The following is a 23,357-nucleotide window of genomic DNA, read 5'->3' on the forward strand; positions in this document are numbered from 1 at the left end:
GAATTCGAACAAAACTTGTACACAGATGTTCACACAGCCAGGAGGAGGCTAACCCCTGCCTCCCACCTCCCCCCCCCCCCCGCCCCTCGCCCCTCGCCCCTGAGCCACGCCCACCCCAGGGCCTGGGTCCTGCATGCACGTCGCTTGCAGGGTCTCTCCTATCGCTGCTCCAGATCAGCCCTCACCAGCCAAGACCTTCCTCCCCAGGACGTCTATTTGGAAAGGAATCGTCCTTGGGTACTTCTCACACACACCCAGGTGGCTTTACCAAGTTCTCAAGGGGGCGTCTCGGCAAGGTGGACCTCTGCCACCTGCGGGCCGAGCGTGGGAATTGCAACGGCGGCCGCTGGGGAATCAGGTTCCCAGCCAAACGGTCTGCCGGTCACTCGGCAGAACCTCATGGTGCACAGCTTTGCGCCGGGCACCGTGTAGGCAAGGGTGGCCGTGGCCTGGCTCTGGCCCCCAGGGTCCATCAGACTGGCCTACAGCGGGCAGCATGGTGGTGCTCGGGCTGCCCGTGGCGGCCAGTCCTGCCTCGCCACCTCCCAGCGGGTGAATGAGCTCTCTTGCCTCAGTTTCTCCCTCTGTAGAAGGAGGAAGGTGGAACTGAGGGTCCCGACTTCTCAGGATTGTGGGACTTAAACAGACAAACGTGTCCCCAGGACCGTGTCTGCCTGGCCTGTGCCAGCGTCAGCACGACTGTGTTTTTTCTTCCTGTCTGGGCTGTTTTCATGGGCTTTCAGTGATGCACTGAAAACTTCTGCTGTTAATTCCATCTGGTGTACTTTCCCATTGAAAATACATTTCTGTTAAAATATTATACAATTTGTGAAAGCAAAACAGTGAAAGCAACCCAAATCCCCAGGGATGGGGCCCTGGGTGAATTACTGTCACTCATCCACATGGAGGAGTAGCTGGCAGTCGGGAAGAGGCAGGAGGTCGGTCCCTAGGGGTGGCGCCGGGCGGTCACACAGATCTCTGTGGACAGAGCAAGGGGGAGGGAAGCGCGAAGCATGCGTTACAGCTTGTCCAGGACAGGTGGGGAATAGGAAGGCAGCCAGCCACCCATCTATCATCATAACCCATCTGTCAATCAACAGCTGTTCAATTATTTATCTGTCATCTACCCATCATAATCTATCAGCTAACCATTTATCAACTATGTACCTACCTAGCATAATCCAGCTATCAATCAGCCACCATTCAACTATTTATCATCTATCTATCATAATCTATCAACTGTCAACTATCATCTATCTTCTATCTATCTATCTATATTTTAAAAATAAGCAATAGGATAATAATCTATAAGTATCGTTGAAGGATACCTATGGTGGGGGGGCAGGAAGACCTGAGGTGGAAACCCACCATCTTTGGACATGCCTTGTTTTAAAGGTTTCACTTTGGAACCATGCAAATATTTCACTCACTTACAAAACAAATTAACTTTTAAAAAGCAATCCCTAAAGGTCAAAAATAAAACAGGACAAACCATGTGTATATCCTTGTGGAGGCCTGACCGACCAGAGGGGAGCTATCTCAAGTGACTTTGAAAGTCACTCCTGGGGAAAATACCCGAGGACCAAAAGAACGATGAGAAAGAGAGAAAACTCTTAGACCTTTCCGGATATTCATGCTGTGGGTATTATTATTCTGGGACTGGTGTATGTTGAGGAATAAAGCAAATGAGATATTCAGAGTCTGTTATTACCTGTGTTGTGGAGTTTTTTCGTTTTGAGAGAGTGGAAGTTAAGGAGCTCTGAACTTAAAGGGAATATTAGCTCAGAGTCGTCAGCAAAACTGATAAAATTAGACAATGTAAACGTGCTGTAAATTGGGCTGGTTATCCATCATTATCTAAGTGCGTATCTGCGGGGATAACGTGCTGTAACTTGGGCTGGTTATCCATCACTATCTAAGTGCGTATTTGGGGAGATTGTTCCTCCAAACAGCAAAGGTCTCTCCTCCGCTGCACCTTCCGTCGACTATTTTTATATAGACACAAAATTCCCATTTCTACCAAAATGAAAGGCATTGTATTTATTGCAGTGAACCTTTAGGCCATCCTGAGAATAAAAGGTGAAATAGATTATTCAGAGTTTACTTACAGTCTCTTAAAATGCCAAAGCCCTCCCCGCCTGATCAATTGCTTCCGTTCGTGATCAGTGATGAGATTATCAAAATTTTGTATTTTTCACTATTCATTCTAAAGGTCAACAAAACATATTCGCTTTCTGGAATAACATCGCGCTTGAAAGTTATCAGACAACAGTAGGTCCAAGTTATACACGCAACGAATAAAATCATTCTGCAGAAATCCGGGTTTTCATGCTTTCGGTAACCGACTCCTGTTCGGACTCCTGATCCGAAATTCTGGAAGGTGATTGGAGTGAAATCCCACCTGCTGATCCTGGGAGAGTGGTCACGCGAGGTTCCCACGAGTTTACCTGGAGAGGCATTGGCAGTTGTAAAGCTGGAGAGAACTCAGATGAAGGTGACTTCCATCAATGTCATCCTTCCATTATTCTCAAACACACCTCTGCTTTATGGCTACTCATTTCATTTGTAATTTAAAACTTAAACAAACGGTGCATTTTTAAATGCTCCTTTTTAATTTGCAGAGAGAAAAGTCAATGTTTATTATTAAAGAATGTGGCTGAAATACAAGAACTGTCTAGAGGGAAGCAGAGAAAAGATCAAAGGCCTGACTGCAGAATACATGGCAAAATTAATTAACTTTTATAAAACTTGATTCTGAAACTGCATTCCCTCCTAAGGTCTAAAGCACCTTTCTTTACCCTGTGTGTGTGCACGTGTGTGAACCTGAACCAGGGTCTCCCCACTCAGCTGCACCAGACCCCCTCCCCAGGGCACCGTCACCCAGACATCCCGCCACACCCACTGCCCATCACATAGATGACCCCACATTCTACACATGGCATTTGGGGGCCTCTGGGCAAGGGACTGGTGAAGGTAGCCCTACCCACACCCAAAGAACTAGCAGGACCGGCAGAGATTTGAGGAACGTCTCCAGTGTGAGAGGCAGAAAATAATCAGAAAAGGGGAACTCAGAAGAAACAGAGCCAGTCCAGAGAAAACCGCGGGAAACTTAAAACAAGAGGCCCGCACATAATCTCAGGGGAACAAGATATTTGCACCTGTGAAGTTAGAACAAGATGGGGCGGTGGGGAGAAAGATTACTAGAGAACCAGAAAGAACTCTTAGAAATTAACACACAATCGTAAAACCAAAAACTTGAAAAGCCGAGGAGGTCTACCAGAGATGTCAACAAAAGGCAAAGAGATGGAAGGAAAAATTAGAGTAGATCAGCAGGAAAGGGCCAACGTCCAACTCACAGGAATTCCAAAACAAGGAGGAGAGAGAAATGGAGAGATCGGAAAGTTATCAAAGAAAGAACACCGGGACCTTCCAGGACTGGCCTGCAGTAGGTACTCCAGGTCCACAAAGTAAAAATTCGGAAGAGAACGAAACCAGGGAGGACAAGGCAGTAGAGCACCCTCCCCTTCTCACACCTCCTCTCCCAGCCCCGGTTGGGGCACTCACCTTGAGACACCCCCGTCATATGATTTTATTTCTCTTGGGTAAATACCTAGGAGTGGGATTGCCAGACTGAGGGGGAGATGTACGCTTAACTTTAAAAGATACTGACAGACAGTCCTCCAAGGCAGCTGAACCATTTTGATCTCCCACCAATGCCAAGGACACACACACACACACACACACAAATGCACACATACATACACACATGTAGACGTATGTACTTACATACATATATACACACATACATATATATACATACCTATCTTATTTTATATGTACATACATATATATACGTCTTTTAACAAAATTAAGACTTCATTTATTTAGAGCAGTTTTGGGTTTACAGAAAAATTACACAGAAAGTACAGAATTCTCATATACTCCTGTCCCCCTGCACCCCTACAGTTTCCCCCATTATCAACATCATTATTTGTGTCCTGCGTTGTTATAATTTATGAACCAATATCGGTAAATTAGTCTTAACTAATAATTAAAAATTAACAGTTAAATTAAACTAATGTTAACATTTAAATTAGCTACACATTAAAAATAGGTGAATGATTTTTTTTAAGTGTCCCATTTTTGGATCAATTTTAAATACTTTCACTTTCTGTGGAAATAATTTCTTCTGCAACCAGCTAATATCTGCGTACAAGTCAATAGCGAGCAGAAGGGGCAGAAGTGCGTACGTGGGCTGGGAGCCAGGTGCACCTTAGCCAGGTAAATATTGACAGGCTGGAGCCCGGAGGAGAAAGCAAGATTGGGCTGTCAGTTCCCTGAGAGCCACGATAGAACCTAGGGTTAGAGTTCAAGGAGAGATCCCTGCCTTTCACGCCAAAGCCTTCTATAAGCTCTCCTGGAGATGCCTTTGTATCTATTACATAAAAAACTACCCATTTTTTTTTTAGGAGTCTGGGATTAACATATACATACTACTATCTATCAAATAGATAATCAACAAGGACCTACTGTAGAGCACAGGGAACTCTACTCAATATTCTATAATAACTTATATGGGGAAAGAATCTGGAAAAGAATGGATATATGTATAACTGAATCATTTAGCTGGACACCTGAAACTAACACAACATTGTAAATCAACTATACTCCAATATAAAATAAAAATTAAATTTAAGAAAGGTATGGCATTTAAAATAAATCACCATTATGAATTCAATGGAGAAAATATTAAATTATATAGCCTTTTGTCTTTCTCTTTTCTGTTGGCTTTGTTCCATATTGGTGTAAGATGTTAAGCAAAAATTTGATATTTTATTAACTCAAATTCATATGATCATTTTCGTATTTTAAGATCGCATAACATAAATCAGAAATGCTTTTCAATCTCTCCATCATATCTGATACTTGAAGTGCTGAAGATCATTCTTTCATTCATTCAATAAAGTCTTATTTAATTAAAAAAAAAAGCAACTATCCCATTTACTTTTCTTCAAGCTGGTAAGAAGATTCGTGCCATAGTTAAGCATATGACACCTCCCAGGTGTACGTTTCCTGGCTTGCTACCAATGTTCCCTGCGGACAACCAACCTCAGTTACTTTCGTCCAGCTGTCTTCTTGATTTTGTCCAGTTGTCACAGCAACCACAGTCCCAGAGACATTTGTCTCAGAGAGGAGACATTTACACAAACCGCAGGGCGCAACAGACGGCTTGCGTAGCTACCGAAAAGGAAATCGGTAGAAACGCGAAAACAATCCGGTTTATCTGAGGCAAGGTTTTACCTCTTCAATGTGCAAAACCAAACAAAAGGCTTTGCAAGCCACCGCCGTAATATTGGCATTACTTATTAAAAGGTAATTTAGTAGCAAAGATATTTAAAGGAATGTCAACTGTCTTGAATAAATATACATTGTTTCCAACAAGCCCCAGCTATTTGTAGGGCGCCGTGGCATGTGTTAAAGCAGTGGTTTAAAATATTTTAACCTACAGCCCCAGTGGGCCCACACTTCCAGGACGGTCTCTACTTCAACGATGATGGGGGGTGGGCTCTGCGGGGCCCCTTCCTCCTCAGCCCGCCCCACCCCCATGCTGGCTTCCTATTCCCTTCGGTGCATTGACAAGGGAAGGTCAGACTGGGTGGTCCCTACTGACTGCCAGGGGCTCTCCCCTGGCCACTCAAAGCTGCAGGGAGAACGAAGCGCCCCCAACACTGCAAGCAACTGCAGATTGCCTTGGTCAGAGGCAGGAATTGAGAGAAAGAAATCGTAGTTGCTATGGAAACCATACATTTTTCTATGCTAAACGATTCAGCATCAAATCATGGGCCAGGTGCCAAAAAAAATGAAAACCACCATTTAAAAAAACACCTAATTACCAGGAAATTCAGAATATAAAGAGTCCTTTTTTTTTTTTTTTTTAAGATGAATTTGTCATTTTCTCTAGGGATTCATCTCGGTCTTTCTTTCCTCAGCTTTGGTAGCCTCTAATTAATCAAATTCAGAAACTTGACTTATTCTTTACCCTTTTCAGAATAGACTAGCACATAGTTATAGAGTGACATATCTTTTTGAATGTAAGTTAAAAAATTTCCATAAAGTGATCTGTGCATTATGGGAAAAGTACAAAGCATTCTAGCTCACCAGGAGTTCTAATCTGGCTCCATAGAATTCTCTTATTGACAAAGTATTTGCTACAATACTGATAAATACATGCTCTAAAACTAAACATAAATGCACCAAAAACTGAAACATAAACTTGTCAGTAAAGTATGGTTTAATAAAAGATTCTTTAAAACTATAAATCATATTTTTCCTGAAAATCTACATGAGGTAAAAGTACATACCAGTGAGGTCCACACAGAAAGCAGAGTTGAACACAGATAGAAATAATTAAAACAAAATAAAATTGCAGTTACAACATTTTAAATATAAATTGTGATAATGGATCAGCAAGTATAAGTATTTCAGAAGACATTTCTACCTACACTCCGATGTACTGTTAAACACTCATTTGCAAAAACACGCTAAATGAATATGAAGAGCAAAAACTTATTCTAGGTTTTCCCTGATGGTGCAGTGGTTAAGAATCCGTCAGCTAATGCAGGGGACACGGGTTTGATCCCTGGTCCGGGAAGATCCCACATGCCATGGAGCAACTAAGCCCGTGTGCCACAACTACTGAGCCAGAGCTCTAGAGCCCGTGAGCCACAACTACTGAGCCCGTGCTCTAGAGCCTGTGCTCCGCAACAAGAGAAGCCACCGCAATGAGAAGCCCGCTCACTGCAACGGAGAGTAGCCCCGCTCGCCGCAACTAGAGAAAGCCCGCGGGCAGCAGCAACGAAGACCCCACGCAGCCAAAAAAAAAAAAAAAGAATGTGTATATGTGTATAACTGAGTCATTTTGCTGTACAACAGTAACTAAGACAACATTGTAAATAAACTACACTTCAATTAAAAAAGAAAATTGAAACCCTTGAAGGTTCAGGGGGAAGTCCGAGAGGAGAAAACATGAAGAGAAAAGGCTGAAGGACTAGGGCAGGTTAAGAAGTGAGTTGGTGGGTTTAAGAAGTGAAAGGCTATTAGACAAAAGGCTATAATCCCCTCTTCTTGATGTTTACCACAAACAGAACACGGATGAATACCCTCAATTATCCAACACGAAGATGTTTTTAGACAGAAACAATGACATTATGAAACCTCTTCCACTTGCCCCATTAACAATAAAATACATCATGTCTGGGGGAGTTTAGCCATGTTTCTGTTCTTGGTGTGAAATCAGTTGCTGAATGGCAGCTCAGGGCTGTAAAACTTTCGTTGTTCCCAAGTTGAGGAAAAGACGCTCTTCTGGGCTGTGAGTCACCGGAGCCAGGGATGAGCCTGGGATGAGCTGGTTCCCAGTAGGAGCTTTGATGGTAGTAGTGGTCGTAGATTTGCACAGCAAGCTAGAGGCGACGGTGAGCCCTGGAGAGTCAGAAGTCTGACTGCAGCTGGTGACTAGTCGGTTAGACTGTTTAGGCTTTGACCCCCTTGAAGGCAGATGGGGGGTGGGGTGAGCGTAATTACAGCCAGAGCGGGAAAGCTGAGCCACGGCTGACAGACAGTCAGACGGGAGCCAGTAAAGTCATAATGTTTTGTTGCATTTGCAATTAAAAAGATGAAAAAAACAGCATGGAGGTTCCTCAAGAAGCTAAAAATAGAGTTGCCGTATGATCCAGCAATCCCACTCCTGGGCATGTATCTGGACAAAACTGTAATTTGAAAAGATGCATGTACCCCAATGTTCATAGCAGCACTATTCACAATAGGCGAGACATGGAAACAACCTGACTGTCCACGGACAGATGAATGGCTAAAGAAGACGTGGTACATATATGCGATGGAATACGGCTCAGCCATAAAAAGAAACGAAATAATGCCATTTGCTGCAACATGGATGGACGTAGAGATGATCATACTGAGTGAAGTGAGTCAGACAGAGAAAGACAAATACCATATGACATCACTTATATGTGGAATCTAAAATACTACACAAGTGAACGTATCTACGAAACAGCAACAGATTCACAGACATAGAGAACGGATTTGTGGTTGCCAAGGGGGAGGAGGGGTGGGGGAGGGAAGCACTGGGAGTTTGGGGTCAGCAGATGCCAACTATTCTATATAGAATGGATACACAACAAGGTCCTACTGTAGAGCACAGGGAACTATATCCTGTGAGAAACCATAATGGAAAAGAATATGAAAAAGAATATATATAGGTATAACTGAGTCACTTTGCTGTGCCGCAGAAATTAAACACAACATTGTAAATCAACTATACTTCAATACAATTTTGTAAAAAATAAAAAGGAAAAAAATAGGCCTCTGTTTAAAAAAAGTCTCTACTATTTGGTGCCACAATTCAGACGCTGGTTATTTTGGGAACGTTCTGACGAATCCCTGGGGGATGCTCTTAGAAGCCTCAGAATGCTGGCTTGGTGTGGGCCAGCTACACTGGCGTCTTCTTTTCTTAAGAGGAACTGTTTGGCCCTTCAGGCAAAAATTCACGATGTCTCCAAAAGTACGGACACGGTTCTAAATATAAGCGAAGAAACCCAATTCCACACACATGACGTCACAGATCCATTAAGACAACGTTTTCTAACGCTATTTCACTGGCAGTGAAGTCTACCCTTTGCTTGAGAAACCCCGCGTCATGTCACAATGAGACGACAGCCATCTCAGGGGGCCGTTGGAGGGACTGGCTGAGCTGACGTTGGTGGAGCCCCGAGCAAGCAGGAGTTCGGGCTGTCACTCTTCTTATCTGAAATGGACATGCAGGGTGTTTAAATACGACTCCTTTCAGTTATGTTTTTGCTGATGCTTACGAGATGTATGCAAGCTGAAAATCTAGGGGCACGCACTTCAGCTCCGTTTCTAAAGAACTCGAAAAATCAATGTCCAACCCACCAAAAAGATAACCAACCGCGTGAAAAGACCTTTGCTCAGGATCCTGAGATGCTAAGAACACGGGGCACGGGTTTTTTTTTTTTTTTTCACTATAGCATTTATTAGAAATTTCCAGCGGGATGGCAGGGGATGGGAGGGAGGTCCAAGAGGGAGGGGATATACGTATACATAGAGCTGATTCACTTTGTCGTACAGCAGAAACTAACACAACATTGTAGAGCAACTATACTCCAAAAAAACAAAAACTTCCATTGTTCTATTCCATTCATCACGTGTGTCCCATAGACTGTTACAGCGAGGATGCTAGGAAGTGATGTAGGGATGATTGGCATGCATGGGGGCAGTCCAGGGAATATGATGTTTGAAAACCATAGGGTGCCTGCTGACATGTACTTCAGGGTCTGCAAAAATGTACTACAATGTTGGACCTGAAACCTATATGATTGTGTCGAATGAGTGTCTTCTTTACTGCCATTTCCATTATGTGATCATTTAACATAACGAAGAGCACTTGTTGTAAAGAAGGAACCATTTTCTGCTAAATGGTCCCCTGCCATTAATCACGAAGCAGGAAGAATCGAAAGGCTTGATTATGTTTTACTATTTGCTAACAAGGGGCAAAAATCATAACTTAATGAACAAAGTTGAAGAAGTAATTAATAATCTTATCAATAAAATCGAGTCATTGGAGATGAGGATTTCCAAGAGTCTCATGAAGACAGAAATTTCAGGTGATAATTCCAACTGGATATAGCAAAGTTGGGTTTTGGGGGGGAGCGCTTCAAAGCGTTGGTGGCCACCCTTGGGAAAAACACTTGCCTATTAATCTCTGTGGCTCGGGCTTACTGTCGGGGGGTGGGGGGCCTCAGGGGAAATGACGAAATGATGAGAAGAAGCACAGTCCCCGCCCTTCCGGAACTTACTGAACAGCAGGGAGGCACAGACAGGAACAAATTCATGGAATGAGTAAACAGCCAGCGTAATTGCCGACTGGAGCGCACGGTGCTTGCTTTGCTATCAGAGTGGGAAATGAGGGCTTCCGGGGGATTCCAGGAGGCTTCTCTGAGGAAGTGACGTTTGAGCCGCGATCTGAGGGCCAAGCAGCATTAACCAAGCGGGGGGTCAGGGCGCTGGGCGTGCGGAGACCCTGGGAGAGAACGGGGAAGAAGGAGGCGGGGCAGCTCCTGCAGGCTCGAGGCCGCAGAAGGGATCGGCGTGTCCAGGGAGCACTTCGGATCCGTTGGAGGACGCGGACCTTGGTGCATGGGTGACACACAGAATGACACCTTTACAAGGGCCAACGAGGCCACCGTGTGGAGGACGGGCTCCTGGGGACGAGCGGGGGCCGTGTGGCCCCTTAGGGGCTGTCAGCTGGGAAGGTGGTCATGGGGATGGTGACACCCGGACAGACCCAAAGGCACAGGGGGTGTAAGCGTGGGATGGCTCTGGGCTCCTGCCCGTGCGACTAGGTGGAGGGCAGGGCTGTGGGCCGTGAGTGGGGACAGTCGGGGAGCGCCAGGTTCGGGGCCAGGGGTCATGAACTCCGGGGTCAGACGTGAGAGCTTGATGGTCCTTGGCGACATCCAGGGGATGAGTCCGTGTGCCTTCCCGGAACAGAGGATGGCAACGCACAGACGAAACGGCGGCTGCTCCTGACGGCTGCAGCCTCACCCCCAGCCCCGGATCACTCTGGAGACTCCGGCAGGGCAGCTTTTGGATTTCTAGAGCATTTCCCGCAACACTGCGGCCATGCCTTCTCTTTCCTTTGTGACCTTGCTACTCTGTTTTGTAGCTAAAACTAGGAAGACAGAATTCCTGGGGTTGAGGGCAAGCTGCAGATGGTCACGCGAGGGGGTGATGCACTGTGCCCAGGAGGAGCTGAAAGGCCCAAGTGGAACAGACAGTGAACAGCGGGCCCCAAGCCCCAGGTCCTGCACCCTCACTCTCCCCGGGAAGTATGCTGGGCCGGGCTCTCTGCAGACACTCAGGGTGGGTCTGTGTCCCATTGAAGGGACACCTTCCCATGGAGAGGGGCGTCCGTCTCCCTCCTTATGGAGCAAATGTGGGCAGACAGACCGGTCATCGAGGAAGAGCTGGAGGCTTGGTGCCAAGGCAGTCTGGATGTGGGGCGCCTGCCCTCAAGTGTTGTCTGGATGCCAGCAGCCTGCACCTGGGACTGCAGGACCCCGGGGAGCCACAGGTCCCGGCTCAGGGAGGAGAAGCCTCAGGTCCATGGGTACCAGGGCTTGGCGGGGGAGGGGTGGTCCCAGCCAGCTCGTTGTGCGGGTCACCCAGGTAATTCTGCTGCCTGCAGCGCACGCAGGTCAGATCATTGGCTGTCATTCCAGGACTAGGACCTCCTGATGTGGGGTCGCTCAAGCCAGGTGCAAACACCCACAAGGGGAAGCAGCCAGTGGCCCAGCGGTCTCCCCCTTTCTATTGGAATTTGCTGCACATACAAGAACATGCTCACAATTGGTTGGACATTGAGGGGGTGAACCCTATTCACTGGCAGAAGAATTAGCTGCTACCAGCTGTTCTCTAAGATACAACTGAAGTACCTAAAACAAGGTTCTCATAATTCAAATCCTTAGAAGATCGGATGACACTCCAGGTGTTTCATAACTTTAAGATGACTCTTCCTAACAAATAGGAACATATCATTATTTGATCAATAAAATGAGGGATTCTTCCAGACCACGTGCCCTAAGGAACGCCTTGCTTACTAAGTTCTCCCCTCTCTCTGGCTGCTCATCTTTTTTTGTGTCCGTTCCCTCCATCTAAGCTTTACAAAAAAATGCTACAACCACTGCTTTGTTGCTTTTTTTTTTTTTTTTTTTTTTTGCGGTACGCGGGCCTCTCACTGCTGTGGCCTCTCGCGTTGCGGAGCACAGGCTCCAGACGCAGAGGCTCAGCGGCCATGGCTCACGGGCCCAGCCGCTCCGCGGCATGGGGGATCCTCCCGGAGCGGGGCACGAACCCATGTCCCCTGCATCAGCAGGCAGACTCTCAACCACTGCGCCACCAGGGAAGCCCTGCTTTGTTGCTTTTAAACAAACAAACAAATCCTTGTGAAAGCTTCTGATATCTCAGTATCTTGTTTATTTTCAATGTTTGGGTCATTTAAAATAATCCAAACATTTCACAGGGTCTGAACTACACGGGAATTACAACCGTTCTCAAAATATACCGTGTGTCCACTACTTGGAACGGGCAGTCTGAGCAGAGGGCCAGCAATGGAAAAACACAGCTCATGGCAACTTTTATTTGTTGTTATACAAACTAATGGGACACGAAATACACGTGACCTCTCAGCCTTGATGCATTTCAAAATCCAACGGGAAAGTCACTGACACGGCCCTGAGCTGGGAGCCTCGAGCTCTGGCCACTGTGACTGTGAAGTCCGTGCATCTGCCTCCCGGGCCCCGAATCCTCCAAGGCAGGTCCCTGTCGGTCACAGTGGAGCGGCACCCGGCACAAGGAACACATCCCACTCGGGGCCCCCGTCCCCTCCTTGCCTCAGGGACACGCAATCCCGGGGGCCTGCTCTGCAAGGCTTACACCGTCAGATGGCACAGAACGACACAACTTCACAAATTCACCGGCCAAAACCAAGCATCTTCTGTTTATTAATTTAGAATAACCTCGAGGGATTCACAGAGCTCAGTGGTCACAACGGCTCCATCCAATTTCCTCCTATGGATACAGCTGTGCACTGGGATCAGTTAAAAAAAGTAAATCTTTTCCATCAGGAAACAGCGACAGAGGTGCGGAACAGTCTACAGCTGGTAACTCTTTGGGCTGAGTAGTACTTTTTATTTTTTGCTTCCCAGTGTCTTTTATGCAAATTCATAGCAACCGTTTTAAGACAACACGAACCTATTTTGCCTCAGACAGTCACCCTATTAGACCAAATATTTCTACAGAAAACTCAGGAGTCAATCTGATTTTTATTTAGAGTTCTTATTATAACAGGAAGTATGATTAAGCATCTGTGTCGTTAAATAAACGGCGGGAGGTACACTGGGGCCACACAACCTAAATCAGGTTCTTTAAAGACATCTGATGCGTTCTTACTCTAAGCATAAAAACAACTTCTCTTAAAAAAATAAAATTGTGATTTAAAAGGCCTTTGTTTCATAGGGGAGAGGAATAAAAGATAAATGCTAGCGGGTGTTCAATCATGTTTGGATTTTTTACTTGGTCATTTCATCCCTTACATTCTGCAAATGCAAAAGGACGGTCAGCGATTTTTAAGAAAATACCTTAGGAACCTCGGCGCTTTTGATGATGCCACGGATACCTGGACCACTTACATTTGGAGAACAGAGACGATACTTAGAAAGTATATCACCCCCAGCCCAAGTTCATTTGATGAAACTATTAGGTATAAAGCAGTTAATTATATACATAAATAACATAAAAAATAATTATCATAAATTAAAAGTCAAACAATCCCCCACTACCAATTCAGAGGTGCGAGTCGTCGGGAGTTACCGGTGAGCTGGGTGTGGAGGGCGAATCCTGAAGCCCCTTTCACATGCCGCGTGGGTGATGAACTTAGTTCACGAAAGCATGTATTGCACAAACCAAAGCCTAGCCCCCTCCTCAAAATCGTGCGATTTGGAATGAAGCGAAGTGCTGAGAACGTTGCATTTTGCATAACAGGTCGTCTGTAGCCTCACTAGCAGCGTAAGGTTATTCTGCCTCATTTATCTGCTACTGATGGTCTCCCAAACAATGCAGGATCGGGGACAAATACTGATCAGGACAAAGTAAGGCAAACAAACGTATCATTTCATTCTGGACAGCGTTAAAGCATCAGGAGGGTAGAAATCTAGCCTCTTTGCCCGCCTCTTTGTTTCCCTGGCTGCGCCGTGGGAGGGCTGGCTGCTGGCTGCCACCTTGGTGGTCCAGAGCCTCACCTGCCACTTCTGAAACGGGCGCACACGTGTGAAAGCGCGTCCCCCGGAGGGGCAGAGCTCCCGTCGCTCAGCACATTTATTCACTCGTTCATTAGGGGCACTGACGCTTCTACTGCTCAGCTGATAGCCTTTCTGCTTTCATACTACTTGGCAGGAAATAGCACTGTCTTCACATTTCAAAAAAACCTATACCTTTCTTGGGGAAAGAGCCAAGTTCATTCAACATTTTATAGAAAACTGGTCTTGAAACACACCAACCTTTGGACTTAAAGTTTAAACAGAAAAAAGACATGAATTTCTCCTGTTCTCTAGTGCGGGGGATTCTGGCTACGCCTCAGCCCTAATAAATACGTTTGGTGGCAGGGAATCCTGAGACACAACCCCGAGGTGCCCCCAGAGGGGCCGGCATGAGGCTCACGGCCCCTGCATCGGGGCAGCCGCGTAGAGCTGGACGTGGACCCGCAGTCCCACAGTGCAAACGACTTCTGTGTGTTAGAGGAAAATAGAGAACGACGTGGCCTCCGCAGTCTCGATCACACAAGGCGTGCTCGAGGTAAAGTTTAAAAAAAAAAAAAAGGAAAGAGGCATACTGAGAATCGATTCACGAATTCTATCACTAAGGTGCCTTGGTCGGCAGTCTCACGCGACCCCTTGCCCGAGAGCAACTCGTGAAGGCCAGAGGAGGGGCGTTCGCTCCCACAGGGCATCCTCCCACATGGTTTCAGCCCAAAGGTGCAGAACGAATTCGACTCAACTCAAATTTCAAAGAGAGTCAACGTGACTTGAACTCCTATCTGCTCATTAGCAAAAACGTGCAGGAGCCACAGGAGAAAACCGGCTACGTTTCCACACAGTAGCGGAGCCCTAAAGGGAAACATGAAACACGCCACTTACATCCCTGGTGACATACGGGTCTTACCACGCTGCTCCTCCCTGGGTTTCCTTTTCCCAAACCCTGCGCCCATCCGCCTTCCGGGGGGGAAGCCTGGGGGCCTGGCCTTGCCGCGCAGAGCACACGGGGCCTCAGGGGGACCTGCTCGGGGTCACTTGTGAGCTCAGCTGACAGAGTGCGACGGCTGTTGGTGAATTTGGAGCTGACGCTGCAAAAGCTGCGTCAACCGTCCTGATGCTGCAACGTGCGGTGTTTTGTTTTCTTGTTTGGTATCCAGCAAACAAATCTCAAATAAAAACAGAACCGGACCGCCTGCCCGTGGTTCTCCCCCAGGTCCCCGCAGGGTGACTCAGTAGCTGTACATCTGCGGCTGCTGCTCGGCCGGCACCGGGGGCTGGGCGGCCTGCGGGGCGGGGGCCGGGGCCGGCAGCACGTCTGTCTGGGGCACCGCCCGCCAGGTGAGCGGAGGCTGCTCGCCGAGCTGGCTCCCCAGGGGCGTGATGGAGTTGACCAGGGTGGTCAGGTTGATGAAGTGGGCCACCGACTGCGGATTCGAGGCTTCCGGCTGGGGGTGGATCTGGAGGTCGTTCTGGCGGTTGTGCAGCATGGCAGAGCCGCTGACAGTGTCAAAGGTCACGGTCAGGATGGAGTTGTCCAGCTGCAGCTGGCGCTCCGGGGTGGTCAGGTGCCCGACGGCCACCGGCTGGAGGTTGGTAAACTGAGTCCCGGCCGCGGTGGTGATGGGGGTCACGGTGATGTTGGTCAGGCCGACGGAGCTCGACGGGGTGGTCACATTGGGGTCGCCCAGCGTCACCACCACCTGGAAGAGTCACGCACAACATGGGACCGTCAGTTCCTGCAGAATTGAGAACATGAGCAGCTTCCTGTGCTGTACTTTGTCACGGAGGCCATCTCGTGACGCTGGAATCATCACACCCCTGGCCCAAAGGAAGGAGTTAAAACACCTGCTGCTGAGAGATTAAACCAAGTTCATTTTTCCTGGAAAAAGAATTCTAGTGAAAGAGAGAAACAAGATACAGACACCGTCACCGAGGCCATCAGCTGGAACTGAAAATCAAAGGGTTTCCGTAGCTAGGAAAAAAAACAGAAGAAAGTAACGAGAAAAACAGAGCACATTCTTCACTGTCTCTTAACTTCTGTGAAGTGATGATGGTAAATGGAAATCCCAACTGTAAAGGTCAAAAGGGCAGTGAACCAATGTGCAGTGCCGGAGCTAATAAATGAAAAAGCAAGCCATGCTCCTCCCCACAGACAGGGCTGCAACGCAGGAACGTCTGCAACCAGGGCGACCAGCGCCAGTCAGGGGAGGGGAGTGGCGCCCGACACACGCCGACCAGGAGCTGGGGGCCTCGAAACCCCAGCGGGGAAGCCTTGGTTAAAAGCAGCAGGCTGGCCGGCCACACGCCCTGGCATGCAGAGTCGGGCCCTGCCTGACTGGCCGGCATGCTCAGGCCATTGAGAACCTCCCCAAACTAGACGCAGCCCCGTTCCCAACCCGGGAGGATGGCGGTGACTTCTGGGTCTAAGCTGGGAAACGGGGCACGTGCTGGCCACGGCCAGAGTCCAGGCCCCCCACGCCCGGGGCCCCCAGCCCTGCACGGGGAGCGGCGACCTGCTGGATGCTCTGCACGGCGGAGCTGGTCTCGTCCCCGACGCCGCCCGAGAACGTGGCCTCCTTCTCCGAGAACTCGCTGAAGGTGGCCTCCTCGGGCCCCGTGGCCCCGGCCTCGTCCTCTGGCTTCTGCTTCCTCTTGTGAGTCCTCCTGGCGGCTTTCACGTGCTTCCCTTCCGCCAGATCCTCCTGCCCCAGGCTCAGCTCAGGCTGCAGGAAGAGAAGGCGTGACAACAGCGGGTCAACGGGCCGTGGCCCCGAAGCGGCCAGCGCGGCCCGGCCCTGTTCCTGGACACCAGGTGATCAGGCTTGTCTGCTAACTTGCACTTCTAAGGACGGGGGCAAGTTCCTGTTGGTTTCAGTTGCTTTTCTTTCAGGTGAAGGATTTTAGATACCAGTCATATTTTTAAAAACCACATTTTGTGCTGAAATAGAAACATCTCTAAAAGCAGATTTTTTGAGCCACTGTTTCAGCCCTGTTGAGCTCAGTCTGAGACTGAAAAATGCTTTCACATCAGGACTCTCGTCCCCTGGCTGAAACAGATTCACTGCAGACACAATCTTGGATCAAAATGAGGCTGACCGCAGAACTGTGCAGTCACCTTTTCTGGGGACAGCAAACAGGGCCCGGCGGTAATGGTGACCCCAGACGGGTGCCCTGCACACGTCTTCTTGAGCTGCTAAGTATGGCCTGTTTTCCGACCTACAGCTGGGCTGGCCCAGCATCACGGAGGCCGCTGAGTCACGGTGGCCAGCAAGGCTCTCCTCCCTCCTGGTCCTTGGTGCCATCCATGAGACTTGCTCCCACCCAGCGGCAGGCAGACCCTGAGGAGGGGTTGCCCCGGCCAGGGTGGGCGTGGTCCTGGCCCTCCGGGGCTGCTGAGGCGTGGGGCACAGCGGTTCTGTACAACCCGGCCGCTGAGCGCCGCGCCCAAAGCTCCGTTGCAAAACACAGAGGTAGAAACGTGATTTTAAAATAACCGAGAGCATGACACGTTTCCTTTAAAAGAAAAGAAGCTGGGCTTCCCTGCTGGCGCAGTGGTTGAGAGTCCGCCTGCCGATGCGGGGGACGCGGGTTTGTGCCCCGGTCCGGGAGGATCCCACGTGCCGCGGAGCGGCTGGGCGCGTGAGCCATGGCCGCTGAGCCTGCGCGTCCGGAGCCTGTGCTCCGCAACGGGAGAGGCCGCAACGGTGAGAGGCCCGCGTACCACAAAAAAATAAAATAAAATAAGAGAAACTCTTTATATAAAGCTACTGACTAAAAATTCCTTTTAAAAGTAAGTTCACCTAATACGTTGAAAGTTATTTTGCTTCTAATAATCTAATTGTGCTAATAAGCTTTTCTGGAAACACCTGTGATGCTTAAGTTTAAGTGTCAGCGTGGCTGGGCTCGGGCGCCCGGCTGGGTGGCTGAACACCAGTCTAGAGGCTGCCGTGAAGGGATCTTTCAGATGTGATTAACGCTGACATCGGTGGGTACTGAGTCATGCAGAGCGCCCTCTGCAATGCGGGTGGGCCTCGTCCCATCGGGCGAAGGCCTCGAGAGGAAAGCCTGAAGCTCCCAGGGGAAGTGGGAACTCTGTCTCCAGATGGACCCCGGGCACAGCATCAACTCCTCCTGGGTCTCCAGCCTCTGGCCCGTCCTGAAAGCTCTGGACTTGCCAGCTCCACACTCGTGGGCACCAAGTCCTTAAAATAAACCTAATTCTCTCTGTACACACACGTACGCACGTGTACACACGCTCTCTACTGACTGTGACTTAAGAAACCATCTATTCTCTAAAAGGAGATATGTCAGGATTCAGAAAACTGAAATTCTAGAAACTTTTACAGAAACTAAAAGGCTCCTGGGGTGACGACCAACCAATAAAACAGAGGCAAACGAGCGTGAAACGTGGGGTTTTTCCCCAAAGGCTGCTCAGGACACCTGCCGGGGCCCCTTGGGTGAGACGTCCCGGGCCCCGCGTGCGCCGGGCTCACCTGGACGATACCGATGGAGGAGGCGTCGATGGTGGTGGTCTCGGGGAGGTGGTCCAGGTCGTCGATCCTCACGGCCAGGACCTAGGAGTGACCACAGGGCGGTGAGCCCGGGACACCACGCCCAAAGGCCGAGGCTCAGGTCAGGCGGGACCCAGACACGCGCTGACAGGCAGCCACCCTCAAAGGCGCCCACGCCCTCACGGGCCCTGCTCGGGTCTTGAAAACCTGGATTCCACAGTCCCGTCCGGGCTCTCCTTCCCTCCTCCCAGGCCCCCTCTCTTCAAGTTTCTGCTGTGCTCTCACACACAGGGGTGTTACCTCGCCCCTGTCCGTGTGTCACCGCACTGTCCACCGCTCGAGGGTGGAGACTATTCCTTCCCTTTTAGTTTAGTGAAAACACTAACATGCACAGTGCATAGTGCATAGTGCATTCTCACTCAATCTTGTTCTTTCAAACCGAGAGCGGAGCGGGATAAGATACAGGAAACCTGTTCTACAAGGAACCATCGAGAATGAGACATTTACACTGTACACACGTGACTTTTCTACCTGAAAAGTAGAGAAGTCCGGGTAGTTTCATTGGTCATTTCTGATGAAGTGCACCTGTGAGCCGCACCGGCCGGTCCCCAGCACGCAGACCCTTACGCCACGACACACGCCCGGGGTCCACCCGGTCTTCCCTGAACCTGACCCGCACACCTGCCGACGCCGGCTGTACCGTGACTGCGATCACTTAAGTGAACAAATCACAGGTGGGGCGACGGACCCTGAGCGCAGAGAGAACGGAATCCCTGGGAGGGAGGTGTGGAAACGGGCAGTTGCTGAAGAAGGGAAGTGCTGTGCAAAGACTATACGAGAGCAGGGAGACCAGGAAAGTGTCTGCACGGGCTCTTCAGCCCAATGGCTCTGCAAGCATCTCTACATTCTTGGTCAAAAAAAATTAAGAACCAAATTATAGGCTATACATAGCGGGTGTGGCTCATTTAAGCAGAATGACGGGGAGCTGCATTTCTGGACTTAGGTTCCAACACCAGGGCTGGGCGTTCTCTGAAAGGACGGGCAGCAAGGAGGTCGTGGTCACATGTGTTGCAACGTAAATGCTGACGTGGCGCTGAGGACCCAAGTGTGACTGTGATGCCGCAAAGCTTAGTCACAGCGGCCAGATGCCACCGTCCTCTCCCACCCTCACCATCAGTGCCTCCACCGCTGTCACCACCATCACTGTCACCCCCACCTCCATCACTGTCACCACCACCATCACCTCCACCACCATCACTGTCACCCCACCTCCATCACTGTCACCACCACCATCACCTCCACCACCGTCACTGTCACCCCCACCTCCATCACTGTCACCACCACCATCACCTCCACCACCGTCACTGTCACCCCCACCTCCATCACTGTCACCACCACCATCACCTCCACCACCGTCACCGTCACCCCCACCTCCATCACTGTCACCACCACCATCACCTCCACCACCGTCACTGTCACCCCCACCTCCATCACTGTCACCATCACCTCCACCACCGTCACTGTCACCCCCACCTCCATCACTGTCACCACCACCACCTCCACCACCGTCACCGTCACCACCACCTCCATCACTGTCACCACCACCATCACCTCCACCACCGTCACCGTCACCACCACCTCCATCACTGTCACCACCACCATCACCTCCACCACCGTCACCGTCACCACCACCTCCATCACTGTCACCACCACCATCACCTCCACCACCGTCACCGTCACCACCACCTCCATCACTGTCACCACCACCATCACCTCCACCACCGTCACCGTCACCCCCACCTCCATCACTGTCACCACCACCATCACCTCCACCACCGTCACTGTCACCCCCACCTCCATCACTGTCACCACCATCACCTCCACCACCGTCACTGTCACCCCCACCTCCATCACTGTCACCACCACCATCATCTCCACCACCGTCACCGTCACCCCCACCTCCATCACTGTCACCACCATCACCTCCACCACCGTCACCGTCACCACCACCTCCATCACTGTCACCACCACCATCACCTCCACCACCATCACCGTCACCACCACCTCCATCACTGTCACCACCACCATCACCTCCACCACCGTCACCGTCACCACCACCTCCATCACTGTCACCACCACCATCACCTCCACCACCGTCACCGTCACCCCCACCTCCATCACTGTCATCACCACCATCACCTCCATCACCGTCACTGTCACCACCACCGCCATCATCAACGACGACATCATCAGCGTCCTAGTCACACGGTCTGGAAGCTCATGCCACGAAGAACAACCACGGAAGCATCTGCTGGCTTCGCTCTTATTCGGAGAGAAGACCACGCATGCAAAGCACTGTGTGTGTTTGAATTTTTTTGAATGTAACGTTCACTCAAAGCAGAGGGAAAGACCATACCTTGAAATGATAAAATCGCATCAATTCTGAAAGGTCTCCAATGTGCGAAAGCGGTTTACGCTTAACATCTTAGCCGGCCTCCACGGGACCCCTGCCCCCGAGTCTGTGCCCAGCACTGCGTGGCCCCCTGCCCCGCACCCCTGCACAGCCGGGCCCCAGGGTGGCACCCACACGGCAGCAGAGCCCTCCCTCGGCCTCACTCCATCTCTTCCTCTCTGTCTGACTTGTCTGCGTCCTACCCACCCCCCGTCTCCCACCCTAGACGGTCGGTCCAGGAGGACGGGGCGCACCCTGTCCGGCCGGTCACCAGCGCTCATCCCTGCAGGCACTTAACTGCATCTGTTTGAGAAACACAGGAGGAAATGACAGAGAAACATCAGAGGATCAACGGGGGAAGAGGCTGAAGGCTTCAGAGACAAAAGGGACTGAGAACAGAGCCCGACAGGGGAGCCCTCCGTGAGCTGGCGTCCCCTCTAGAGCGCTGTGCCGCCGGCATGGTGGGCGTGAGAGGAAGAGGTGGCCGCACAGAGGGGCTGGCTAGGAAGCGACCGTCAACCAGACGGAAGCGTCTGCCGAGCTGCTCCGCGCCCACAAGGACTCCCGCACCCAGCAACGTGCATCACACAACCCGTCTGCAAAAACTGCTGTGCGCGGTTAGCACGTGTAGCTACAAACACCCACACGTCACCAAGAAATCACTCCCACACGTCACGAGCCCCCGGGGGAGCCTGCAGCGCCGGCCCTGGGCCCCGAGGCCTGGAGGCCGCCGTCTGCCGACACTGGGCAGCGGGTGGATGCTGACTCTTTGGGCTCCTGCTCTCCCAACTTTGTTTTTCTAGGTGGAAACGCTAGCTGGCCACTAGGTGGAAAAGGCCAGGAGAGAGGACAGCGAAGCAGGTGGAGCCCCAGCTCCTCGGGGTCCCCAGAGCTCAGGGTCAAGGTGACGCAGAAAAAGACGCACTTGCCACCCAAACGAGGCAGAGGGGCTTGTACAATTGCGAAAGTAACCCACGTTCACTAGAGTAAATAACTTAAAACGGAGAACAAGCGAAGAAATAACCAAAACTTCAACGCCAGGGGAAGACCACCGTGTAATGTTGTCGTCCTTTCTCGTTTCGCCCACCCCACTTATATTACATACGTGAGTATCCCATAAACACACACAACGTGAATGACATAGTGTATACACACGCGGTACACGCACGGCGTGTACGGCTTTCTTACAGCAAACACTCCCGCTTTCACTCAGGGTTCTCTGCAAACACGTCACATTCAGGCACGTCACTGAACTACCACTAACTTAATCACATTCCTCTTGCAGGACGCTGAGGGGTCCAAGTAGTCATTTATATAAAACACTGGAGGGATGGTCACGCTACCCCCCAGGAGGACACGCCACGGCCGGGCGCCCGGCTCACGCCCGCCGCACAGGCATTTTGAATCTAAGAACCTCCTCTAATTCAACGGAGGAAGGATCGCACCTCTACTCTTAAAGGCTTTCTCCTGTGTCTTAACCACAGGTGTTCGCTTTCATGAATCTCCGTGGACACACTGGGTTCTTTGTGTTCTACTCATGGAATGCATATTACCTTTAACGTTAACAGTTTCTATCTGTTAACGGTAGTAATATCTTACCACATTTTTTCCGTTTTCCCTTTGACCTACAGAAGTTCTAAACGTTATGCCGCTTAGTCAAATCGTTTGTTCGAGACTCCTCTCACCGCTTTTGCGCTTAGAAAGTTTCCACCCTTCAGTGATATAGCTATCTTCCCGTACTTTCTTCTAGCTTTGTTTTTCAGTTTACTTCTTTTTAAAAAGCATTAAATTCTTCAGTGCGCTGGACCTGCCTTTAGAGCCAGCCCACGGGTGAGCCAGGGTCTATCTGCCTCAATACAGCTTCTCCCTGTTGGTCCCCAGGGCCACCTTCTAATCAGCCCCTAACACCACACGGAGGCTCCCGTCCTGAATCTTTTTTAGTTGCCCAAAGGGAGGAAAGGGGGAGGGGTCAGGGTCATACTCCCGTCTCGTTGTAATTCCAGCGAGAACGTAATTTATAACCTCAGCAAAAAACACGTTCCAGGCTCTTCTGTTCGCTCACTCGTTCAGCGCCGTCGGCGCGCAGGCGGAGGGGAGTTGCCAGGCCCGGGCCCCGCCTGGAGGAACCACGGGCCTGCGCGGGGGCAGGGATGGTGAGCCAGCGTGGCGGGGTCTCTGGGCAGGAGCCGCCACCGGGCAGAAGGCAGAGGGGCCGGGCCTGCGCGGGGAGGCGGGGGGAGGCAGGCAGAGGGTCGCCCGCCCAGGCTCACCTCGGGGTGCTTGCGCCGCATGTGTCTGCTCATGGAAGCCCTGGTGGACACCTTGGTCCCGCACAGCTGGCAGCTCTGGGCCTCTACCTTGTCGTGGGTGAGCTGCACGTGCTTCTGCAGCATGTACTCGGTGACGTACTTCTTGTCGCACACGGAGCACGTCCACTGCTTGCCCACTTCCCACACGCACGGGGCAGAAGAGAAAGCACGGGTGGTGAGC

The 23,357-nt window shown here is 50.4% G+C and overlaps 1 protein-coding gene across 3 annotated transcripts in view; it reads right to left on the minus strand.

The window, feature by feature from the left end:
• Nucleotides 1-12,564: 12,564 nt before the first annotated feature.
• Nucleotides 12,565-23,357, minus strand: part of PRDM15 (PR/SET domain 15) — a 59,411-nt gene continuing 48,618 nt past the window's right edge. For all 3 annotated transcript variants that reach the window (XM_067739540.1, XM_067739539.1, XM_067739538.1), the window contains exons 21-24: nt 23,138-23,313; nt 18,398-18,478; nt 16,418-16,627; nt 12,565-15,604 (exon numbers count right to left, since the gene is read on the minus strand). In XM_067739540.1, coding sequence (XP_067595641.1) covers nt 15,134-15,604; nt 16,418-16,627; nt 18,398-18,478; nt 23,138-23,313 — 938 coding nt within the window. In that variant the 3' untranslated portion in view covers nt 12,565-15,133. The remainder of the gene's footprint in view (nt 15,605-16,417; nt 16,628-18,397; nt 18,479-23,137; nt 23,314-23,357) is intronic.

Source organism: Pseudorca crassidens, chromosome 5, assembly GCF_039906515.1.
Source record: "Pseudorca crassidens isolate mPseCra1 chromosome 5, mPseCra1.hap1, whole genome shotgun sequence".
Taxonomy (NCBI): Eukaryota; Metazoa; Chordata; class Mammalia; order Artiodactyla; family Delphinidae; genus Pseudorca; species Pseudorca crassidens.